Source organism: Pinus tabuliformis, chromosome J, assembly GCF_031772625.1.
Source record: "Pinus tabuliformis cultivar Carrire ecotype Pingquan chromosome J, CPIR1, whole genome shotgun sequence".
Taxonomy (NCBI): Eukaryota; Viridiplantae; Streptophyta; class Pinopsida; order Pinales; family Pinaceae; genus Pinus; species Pinus tabuliformis.
Window position 1 is genome coordinate 239,691,696 of NC_142295.1, and position 11,551 is coordinate 239,703,246.

Sequence of the window (11,551 nt, forward strand, 5' to 3'; positions counted from 1 at the left end):
AGATGTGCAAGCCGCAGGCAGGTTGGAAAATAGGTAAGCGGGTCGAGTTGGTAGCGCGGGTCGAGTAACCACTTGGGTGGGCGCACACGGAGCGCCGGGCAGACAGACACGGGTTGTGTCAACCATCGAGCAAGAGTTGGCAAGTGTCGGCGTGTTGTGAACGAGTGCCGGAAGGCGAGCTCGGCAGGGCGCGCACGCACAGGCTGAATGAGGGTCATCAGGCGAGCGAGCTAGGCGTGATGACCGGTTGGCGAGTTGGTGCGAATGCGGATCATGTGCAACGGGCGGTCGGGTGGATGCACCTGGGCGGGACGACACGACGGGTGAAATGAGCCCGCAGTAGCGCGTTTGGTTGGCGAGTTGGGCATGCGACAAGCAGTTGCGATAGGTGCGCCCGAATGAAACAACGACAAGTTGGGCAGTCGTGTTGGGCGCGCTCGAACGAAATGAAAGATCGTGCGACGAACGAGGGCACCAGTGAACAGGTGAACCAGGCATGGGTGAACGATGATGGGCGGACGAAATGACGAAATGAGCGGGTGCATGAAGTGTGCTCGGGGTGAACGACAGGTAGGTGTGCACATTTGACACCACAGTTGAACGGCGCTTGGATTGTGTGACAAGTGCACGAGTTGGGCAGCAACTCGGGTGACTTTGCCCGGTGGTTGGGCGAGGTTACACAACTATGCAAGAAAGTTAGATTTTGCAAGTAAGAGGAGAAACTTGGGGTTTCCCTCCATTGTAGTGTTTATGTATAAATCTAAATATTATCATTGTTAATATGGACAGACTCATACTTACAGGTAGTTTCCCCTCCCATGATATTTCGCTGTGCATTTGAATGTTAATAGTGATAATATATTAATGATGTGAAAGTTTCCCCTGTGTGTTTAAAGAAATATTGTACTTAGTACTTGAAAAATATTCTAAGTATAGAAGTAAGGCGTAGTCCACGATCGTTAGTATTGTTAAAAAGAAAATAGTCGGTGGTGCTGCACCTCCTATAGTGTGGTTGAAAGATCACCACCAGTGTAAGGGTGTGACAGGCGGGGTGGCACGCTCCCTCCCCTTTTCCATTAATGCAAGTAGCAACAGCGTGACTAGAAAATCTTATTTTTTAATATTAACTGTCTCATCATAACAATTTACTAAAAACTACAATCACAACTTTAAACACAATGTTTTTTCAATAAAATTTACATTTAAATAAAATCTTTAGTTTCTAAAATTTCATTTTACTTTTTGTTAATTTAATTTCTAATAAAAACATTAATGATAATCATATATATATCTATCAATTTTTTATATATAATAAATATGTTATATAAAAATTTCAATAAACATAATATTTTTATATATAAAAAATTAATTTTAAACTTTCTTGCACTTTATTATAGTTCAACATTGAATAAAGCTACAATAAAAACAATATACCCCACATCATTAGAAAAAAAAGACCACACTAAAAAACGATATACCCCACATCAAAATTATAATCATCACCATTTGAATCTTTCCTTGCCTCAAAAGAGATGAGGAAAACTAGACACATTCTTTTGAAAACGTTATGACATACATAACTCCGTAAACATGCCATCAAACATTAAACATATTTTACTTCAATCTAAGACATAGGCTGCTTTTTAAATTTGGCAGGTAAGTATCTTGAATTTTTTTATTCCGAACTTTATTAAGTAACAAACGTCTAGAAATAGACCAAATTTGTTGTAAACTCAACCTGTTTTCGAAGACTGTTACTTTTATTGTATTTAAAGATATTATTAGAGCAGTTTTTAAGTGTATATAGTTTTGATTGGGATTAGATTATGATAGTTTTATTTTGGATTAGACCATAAAATTGATAGGTTCAAATTTCTCCACTTAATCAGACCACGACCATAAAATTGATAAATCCAAACTTCTCCACTTAACGTTAAACCATATTCACTCACTCTACATCTATCTTACAACTTATAAAAACATTCTATGGAAATCTCGTTCAACTCTAAATCTTCTGCCACATGGCCACAACCATGATTCATTCATTCGGCTCTTGCGTCACGATAAATCGATAGTATTTTGGGAGAGGCAACGCCCTTTCTTGGATTTTCAATCACAAGAAATTGGTAGTATGTTTGCAGGTACCGACAACCTAAGGCTTTTAAGGGCCATTTATTTTCCGTCGGCACAACTTGACAAAAGGCAACGGCGCCAACCCAAAGATAGCTCTACTTTGACGAGATCGCTTCTCAACTTCACTCCTAACTGGATTTCACGTGCCAAAATGCTGACCCCCTCTTTACAACGAAAAAGTAAAGTACCACAATACGAACATCCTTTGACACCAAGTTGAATTTATAATAATGAATATACTGTAAATTTCAAGAACATTTTTAATTCAGATAAATAAAACTAAAATATTTAACCTCGTTGCTGTTCATTAAACTATGAAATATTCCTTACAATCAAGAAGATAAGGATAATAAGAACAATGTATACTTCCCATATCTCTCAACTTTAATTAATATATCTTACATTTTAAAAACAAAGTGATTTTAAGCCGTGCAACTTTATAGCACACTGAAACGTTCTATTTTATTCTCATCGGAAAAGCTGAAGTGGTCATTTCATATTTTTAATATGAAAAATTAATGGCTCATTGGTTTAGCCTTTTATTTATTTTAAATGAAATGTGATTAAATAATTTTTATCACACATTTAGATTTTTTAGTTTAAATTATAATAAAATTATTAATTTTATTATTAAAAAAATCAATTTTTTATTAAAATTATATATTTATAATTGCAAAATATTAATTTTCCTCATGTTGACTGTTAGTTTAGAATAGAGTCATCTATTTAATTTAGATTCGTATATATAAATTATATTTATTAGTATTAAATTATCTATTTAATTAGATTTGTATATATAAATTACATTTATTAATATATTTAGCTGTCAGGTTATTGGATATTGGATGTTTTTGTATAAATTATATATATTAGTATATTGGATTTAGGTTGTAAGCTTTTGGATATTCTCTCACTATTGTTCTGAGAGTGCCAGTCAGAAAATTTGATCCGGTAATCCAAATTATTCCATTCGGTAATAATGTTGGATATATTCTATTTATTAATTTAATATTTAAATTAAAGTTCATTTAATTTAGTGTGTTTTTATACAAGTTAGTACTATTAACTTGCATGATGTTGGATTTCTCTTAATATTACAGTTTATTTAAAAATAAAATATTAAATATTAAATAAAAGATAAAAGAAAACAAACTATCAATATACAAAAACCCTCAGAAATCAACTTAGCCAGTAAATAGTTACATTCTGTGCCCTCGCATAATGAAAGATGGAGGATTTCTTTCTGCTGGCATCATCGGCAGATTAAGAGATGATTATATACACACACGAAACAGCACAGCTATGCTTGGATGTCACATTTGATCGCAAGCCAGCGGCCATTACTGCTTGCAAATCCTATTAAGGAACGCTGTTAATTTATAAGAATGATGAGACTGGTTATGGTGTTAAGCACACAGAGTCGTTAGTGGCTACGAGTCGCTTGCTTCAGTACTATGGTCGGAATCGGCCTCGAAAGTCTCGATCGCTGCTCACAAATGAGCTCTTCCGCAAACCATTCGAGTCGCTCTGCATTGCTGAGGGAGAGCTTTCGTTTTCCTCCGAAAGGGACAGACTCCACGCCCTTCTGCTTCAGAATGCTGTCTGCAAAATTCAGCAGCATCTTCACGTTTGCCTCGCTCGGATCGTCCGTGTCGCCCACGCATTTTTCTGTGAATCCGTTGCTCTGTATATCCCATAACCAACGTCTTGCTCAGTAAAGGGCAAAAGGAAAATAAATAGAAAAATGGTCGGCAGAAGCCATTGCAAAGTGCGGCCTTGAAATTTGTCGTCTCGGACAAAAAGTTACAATGCACTTTATATATTTCCTTTTAACCTCAAAAATTATAGACGACTGTCAACTATTAGGTTACCTGAATCCGGACGTAATTGCGCCTGCTTTGGCCGAATGCCATGCTGATTGCGTGATCGACAGTGTCGGAAATTCCATCTCCCACAATTGTAATGACCGGTTTAGCCCACTGGTCGGCACCCCATCTCCTCACCTTCTCGTAATTGTAAGCCCGATCAAACTGCCCCGTTCCCACGGACAACACCAGCAAATCCTCAACGCCTACCACCAACGGAAACTCCTGCTTGTTATGCACAACATGCGTTATGGCCGCCACCGTGGGATTGCTCATTACCAATCCCGCGTCGATCGCCGTACAGATTGTCTGACCGTCCACCGAGCTCAACTGCACGGGCTCAAAGAAACCAGGCACCGCCGCCGCTGCCCGACAGATTTCCCACAAACGAAAGTCAAAGTTGTCGGTCTCGAGTGCATCCGCCCGGGAGAATAGGAAGGGGGCAGCGCTGGACAGATCGTAGCAGGGAATCAATATTGGCTTCAGCGTGTCCTTGAGAGTCAAGCTCCGCCCGTCCTTGGCGGAGAAAAGGCGCTTCAGGACACGTTCCATGCTCTTGCCGGAGAAATTGGCGCCCTTCCGCCGGAATTTAGCCAAGATCCCTCCCGACGTTGGCTTGAACATCCTGCGCCCCTCCTCCGCCAGCAGCCTCCACACTTCTTCCGCCCGGCAAAGCGGGCGGCCGCTGCCGTCATTGGCGAAGAGCATGGTGGCGATGAGTCCTCCAACGCCGGTGCCAATTACCACATCAAAGAAATCGGCAATTCGGGCCTCGGAATCACCGGTTTTCTTCTGCAGGGCCTCTTCCAGATACGCCAGTGTGCGCCCCGCTACGATGCCTCGCATTCCCCCACCATCGATGCTCAGAATGCGGACCTTTCCACCAGGCAACCTCTCCTTTTCCCAGTCGCAGCCGAACAAAAAATTGTTCTCCAACGCCGAAAAAATCTGGTAGCTGAGGTTGTTGCTGTCGCAGCTCAGTCGGCCATGCCCACCTTCCAGACCGAGCTCCATAATTCAACTTATCTCGAAGAACCTTAATGTGGCAAGAAACGTAGACGGGTCCTCTATTCTATCAGCAGCAGCAATGAGTAGAGGAGAAATTCTAAATCGATGCGTGTATATGCATAGGGGTTGCAGAATTTATATGAAATTGAAGGCTATGTATGGGTTGTGGGTTTGGTGTAATCCGAGACCAGCAGACAGCCGAATCTATAACGCAGATTGGAATAAATCGTGGGAGAGATGCCCGGAACTCCACCGACTCTCCCACTCAAGCACTAACCGCACCGCGGTAAACTGTAACCATAGTCTCGGGTGGGCTGGTATGCACACCCTCGTGTGCTTTGCTTTGTACGTGCGCTCTGTTTTTAATTCAACCGAACGGTAAAGAAGTGATTAATTTCCCGTCGAATTATGACTCACACACATTTAACCGGCACAGGAGTCAGGTACCTAACCTGAGGTCCGCGCTGGCCGCACTAATTAGGGCTCCTAATGGCAAGGGGGTAGTTGTGGTGTTCTAACCCAGTTAATGACATGAAAACCAGAGAAAATCTCTGATAGATTTTTACAGAAAAATTTAAGTGACCTCATAAATTTTCTGTCATTAAGGGTTCAGCAAAATTTTGACGTCAAGAAACTCCTTTTTTATTATACCGAAATATATAATATAAAAATTGTATATTGAATATTAAAAAGTGTCTTTTCGGGCTGTTCCTCCGTACTCTGCGTGGCGTCTTAATATTGTTGCATCAGTAACAAAATTGCCACCTTTCTCATGTTTATACAGCTCGATGTGGACTTCGATTCAGTGGACAGTGACCGGCATTTAAGCGTTAGTGCTGATATCCTTATGTAACATAAATCCAATCACACATGTCTATGTGGTTTAAATTGTGATTTCCGTAGTTATGTTCACTAAAAATTGTCTAGCCAAAGTATTTAGTTGAGATTTGTTATGTTGGCAGACTTTGCTTCTTCGAATAGAGCGGTGTCTCACTTATTGGATTTAGAAGTACATGGTACCTGCCAAGGAATTAAAATAGTTTCATTTCATTAATTGAAATTTGGTAAAATATTTTTTTTTTACGTTGTCATTTATTTTAAATAGTTTTACAGATTATATTAAAAAAAAATTCAATGTATTATTATAATGGTTTTATAAAAATCACAATCAAGAAAAAAAATATATTACAAACTTAAACCAAATAAACTAAACCATTGTTTTATTTTACATATATATATATAACTAATTTTGGTTTTAAAAACATTAAATAATTTGAAAAAAATAAATAAAATACCAATTATATATGTCAATTTAAATTAGTTTATTATATTTATAATTATCAAATTCCCAATAATATCAAAACCTTAGATCTTACTAACCCAAAATAAATTACTAATTATTCCACTTTAAACGCTAAAAAAACTTAACATCATTAATAATAAAACTAATTTAAAGAAAATATAACTCAAACTTAATTATTTTTCAGAAGGGGTATACTCTGAAAGGGAAACCTGACAGTGTAGTTTAAGGAACGTCCTCTAAATGTACTTATCAAAAAACTTGTTCACGCAGCTTTTTAATATTTTCTTTCGGATTTATGTATCACATGATAAAACCTAGAAGGGTCATACGGTGAGAATGTTTATATTATCAGCTGGACATTATGTTAAAAGAAATAGATATTTATGTTTTAAAACTGATATTCTAATTTAAAAACATATAATTTCAATATCTTAAAATTCAAGTTAAATTTATTTTATTTATTTGTTAAATTAGTATATATATATATATTATTTTTATTTTAAAATATCTTAAAAATATACATCATCACCGCATTACATATGTATCCTTTATCAAATATTCTGTTCGTATCATATATAATTTTGAATTCCCTCTTCCAAATATTTAATCGAAATCTGCCATGATTAGGAAGATGTCGGAGGGGCACGGTATGATTTGTTATACTCACGGGTCCATGTGCTCTAACTTATACTCACGGGTCCCAATCGTGTAACTTGTACGGCGGTTCATTTCTCTTTCCCGAACATCGACTTATTTTCAAGCTTCTTAATTATTATCTATCTTAGCGGCTATAATTATAATCTATACCTGTTATGGCTGAATCCTTCTTTGATTAAAAAAATTATTGAAAGGCTTTTTTATTAACTTTATGTTAGGTATGAAAGAGGCATACTCCAACCCATCCTTTTGGAAATGTCCTTCGGCAAGGGATTTGGGATTTTTTTTTAAATGGGGGTGGTTAGTCTCTTGTGGAAGCTTTATATTAGGTCGTATGTATAATTTTTTACATATATACAGCTGATCCATCACATCCACATCCAACAATATATACCAATAAACTATGTCAATATACAATCATGAATATGCGTATAGGCTGCTGCGCAGCATCACCATAGGGGATTGAACGCGGGCGAGGTGCGAATAAGCCAACTATCCCAACTGCTGAACCATACACTCACGTGCACCAAAGAATTTAGAATATGTTGTAATGATAATACTATATTTATTTAATTCCTAATTAAAATTTATTTTAATTAACTTTATTTTTTATTTTATTAACTTTCTTTTTTATCCTATCGAAATAATATTTTCAGTTTAAGTTACTTCCCGACCAAGCTCCTATGATAAAAAAAATATGATTGGCCAATTTTTCATGTTTATTTGCATAAAATAGAATTTAACACTCTTGAATTCCCCAACATTATGTTTCCAAGAAGCAACCTTATCATTTGGCCATCCATTTTGTGTGTATTAAAAATATTTTATTATGTGTTTTTCTTCCCTAATAATAAGGAATGATTATTTCATAAGGGCTCTATGTCTCATCTTAAACATATCTCGTAAGCCAGAAAGGGGTTGCCTTTTTGATATTGTTTTTAATTGTATTATGATGAAACAAAGATATTAAAATAATTTTTATTTACTTATTTTGGTCAGACATATTAAAAAAATATGTACCGTGGAGTTTTGGTTAGACATACTAAAAAAAATTGTTGCAATCATATATTCATTAAAGATTGAAGTGAATAGCAAGTATTCGGTTTTGAAAGAAGTATTTGTGATTAATTAAATTGGGATCTGCAATATCTTCTTTTCGACCACATATATTAATAAATAAATAACTCATCAATGTTACTAACTCTTAAAACTAAAGAAACTTTTTTATACGTTTAAAAGAAAATATAAAAACACTTTCCGGCGTTATAGTCAAATATTCCCTCGTGTGGGTCCTCTTGTAATACGTGGGCGCTTGTGATGATAGCGTGGGGAGGGGCAATGTGATAAAGTTGTTCCATTATAACGAGCTATACCTTACACCGCCCTTCCCTCAATGGAAACCTGCTTTGTCCTCCTTCGAGTTAATAGTGGAATAGCGAATCTTAACGTCATTAATTTTTAAACTATCAACCTACATAAATAATAAATGATGCCTTTTTTAAAGTATATTAAAAAAGGAAAACTAAAGTTAAATAAAGGTTGCACAAATGAAATGTTCTAAATCTCCATAATAGAATCTTTGGAAAACTAAAGACAACAACTTTTACATATATAATTTGTGTATGCGAAGAGAATAATATATATAAACGTTTGATGCCGAAGATTACGGAGTTGAACACATTATATCTAAAGGAAACATCTGTATCGTTTCGCGGTCACTTTTCAAATTTGGCATCTTCCTTTGAGTTTTTGAGGCTTATGAATTTTGTGGATGAATATAATTATGTTATTTAAATTAAATAAAAAAATTAATAATTTATAATTAATTAATAAAATATTTATTAAACTTGAATTAAGAAAATAATTATATTATTTGATGAAGAATATATATATAATTTGAGTTAAAATTCGAATTAAAAAAACAATTATATTATTAGAAGAATATATATATATGAAATCAGTGAGAGTGTTTGTATTAAAAAAGTTAGGATCGATTTCATAATTTTTATATCAATTTTATGAGACAAAAAGTAAATCTTCAATATAGTAAACAAAATCTTTATTGTCTCTTGGGTTGAATAACCATTTCAAACACAAGAGATGGCCACTATATACTCTGCAAAAAGACTCAACGAGGAGAAAAATTTACATACTATAATAATAACAAGGGGACTGATCACAAAATAACAAAAACTCTCTCCAAAAAACAAGGCCAAAGATCACCATGGACCACGACTAACCACTTCACACCCCCTGGTGCGACTGGTCCTCTTTCTTTCTACAAGAGCCCTAGAGCCAGAACCTCCAATTGCCAGCCTCTCAAAGGGCGTGGAGGAGACTTCCAACGCAGCGACACAACCACTGAGAAAATGAACTTCCTTCCTCAACCTGTCCACTGAATTCTCCATATCAACATGATGGGATAACAACTTAGCCTCCAAGAAGAGCTAGAAGGAACACCTTTGCCTCTCGACCATGTCTTCAAGCTTTTGAATTGAAGTAAGAAAGGCTTGGATTGCATCTAAAAGACTATTAATCATTGTAGATGCATTGAGATTCTTCTAAGGGTCAAAGTCCCTTTCCATCCTACAACGAGCCCTAAAACCAAGAATTTAACTCCACCAACTTCTGAAACCATGTGTAAAAAATGCGAGAGCAGAGGAGTCAAGACCAACAACCAAACTCATAACATTGATAGGGTTATGTATATTATGGAGAATACGTACCTTAAGACATTCTATCCCCACCAATTCTACTTATTGATCCCAGTGTATAAGTCGCAGATAGAGAAAGATGTGGCTAAGCGACAAAAGCAGTGGACTTTGTTTATGAAGAAGTAGGAGTTCTTTCAACATAGGCATTGATAAGCCTAGACAATGAAGGACTTTTGCCCGAGGTTCGCTACGCATGCCTATGGCCCTTCTTGTGCTGCTTATTTCCTCAAAGCTTGAGTTAGAAGGTAGGTAAGGTACTTGTAGAAAAGGTAGGTAGGTTTCCGGGATGATTCATTACAGAAATGAAGGGGACACTCCTGCTGCTTTGCAAAATTAGGGATGATGATGCATATCATCCCAATGGTAGTTTGTATTAATAAACATTGGGATTGGGCCCAAAACACTTATATCAATTTTTTGAGACAAAAAGTAAATCTTCAACATAGTAAACAAAATATTTACTACCTCTTGGGTTGAATAACCATTTCAGACAGAAGAGATTACCACTATATACTCTATGAAAGGACCCAAGGAGGAGGTAAAATTTACATAGTATCATAATAACACGATAGTTTTAACTTGACTGATCACAAAATATCAGAAACTCTCTTCAAAAAACAAGGCTAAAGATCACCATGGACCAAGATTAACCACTTTACATCCCTTGGTGCGACGAGTCCTCTTTATTTCTATAGGAATCCTAGATCCATAACCTCCAACTGCCAACCTCTCAAATGGAGTGGAGGACAATTCCAACGCAACCACACAAGCACTATGAAAATGAACTTCCTTTCTCAACCAATCCATTGAATTCTCCATATTGACATGATGGGACAACAACTTAACCTCCAAGAAGAGATGGAAGGAACACATTTTCCTCTCAATTGTGTCTTCAAGTTTTTTAATTGAAGCAAGAAAGGCATGGGTTGCATCTAAAAGTATATCAATCACTACAGATGCATTGAGATTCTCCTAAGGGTAAGAGTCGCTTGCCATCTTAGAAAGAGGGCCCTAATCCATGCTACCTAACAACAAGAATTTAACTCCACCAACTTCTAAACCCAGGCCTAAAATATGCGAGAGTAGAGGAGTCGAGACCAGCAACCAAACTCAAAGGAGTCTTCTGAGACCAGGTAAGGCAAGATTAAGGACAAAAGGCCTAAGAGATTTGATATATAATTGAAACCAGGACCCTGGAACGATTCATCCTGTAGCGTATAAACTCAAATCTCCATGATAATCTCACTAGTACAAGAGAACAACAAGGCATAAGAAAGGAAGGACGTGATAACTAACTCCATTATCAAGCACATATCACTGAAGGTCGCAGTCAAGGAGTTCGACTATAACTCGAGACTAAGGAAGAATAAATCGACAAAATCGCCGAGAAGGAGAGGCACCTAAGTGTGATGCCACCTATACAAGGACATTTAACACCAAGAACATACCATGTAGATCCAAGGTTAGAGAAGAGAGAAGGTCGACTAGAGAGAAAAATGGAGATGGGCCCACAGATCCACTTTGAGTTGGAATTGATTACTCCTTGAGAATCCCATCAAGTTTAGAGGGAGGAGAGAAGACAGGGAACATCTCTCTCAATTTATCATAATATAACTTGATAAGCCCATCATTATTAAGGAATTAGGGAGAGGCCCAACCTCTGAGTCATTTCAATTATAATTTGGGTCATAGTGGCACCTTTCTTAGCAAGCTCGTCATCTACCGAGTTTGAATGTGTATAAACATGAAATAAATCCACTTACTCAAACTAAGAGATTGAAGCGTAGATTCTTTGACTTAATTTTGAGGATTCAGAACTAATGGCCTTCTTGGATTTCGTAAACTAGTGGATGGAAAGCATAGATTCCTAG

At 36.7% G+C, this 11,551-nt stretch overlaps 1 protein-coding gene across 1 annotated transcript; it reads right to left on the minus strand.

Moving 5' to 3' along the window:
• Nucleotides 1–3,306: 3,306 nt before the first annotated feature.
• On the minus strand, nt 3,307–5,213 carry LOC149226633 (patatin-like protein 6). The gene is made up of 2 exons (XM_089375338.1): nt 4,005–5,213; nt 3,307–3,817 (listed from the first exon to the last, which is right to left on the minus strand). The coding sequence occupies exons 1-2, from the start codon at nt 5,010–5,012 to the stop codon at nt 3,557–3,559; spliced, it is 1,269 nt and encodes a 422-aa protein (XP_089231464.1). The 5' UTR covers nt 5,013–5,213; the 3' UTR covers nt 3,307–3,556.
• Nucleotides 5,214–11,551: the final 6,338 nt, after the last annotated feature.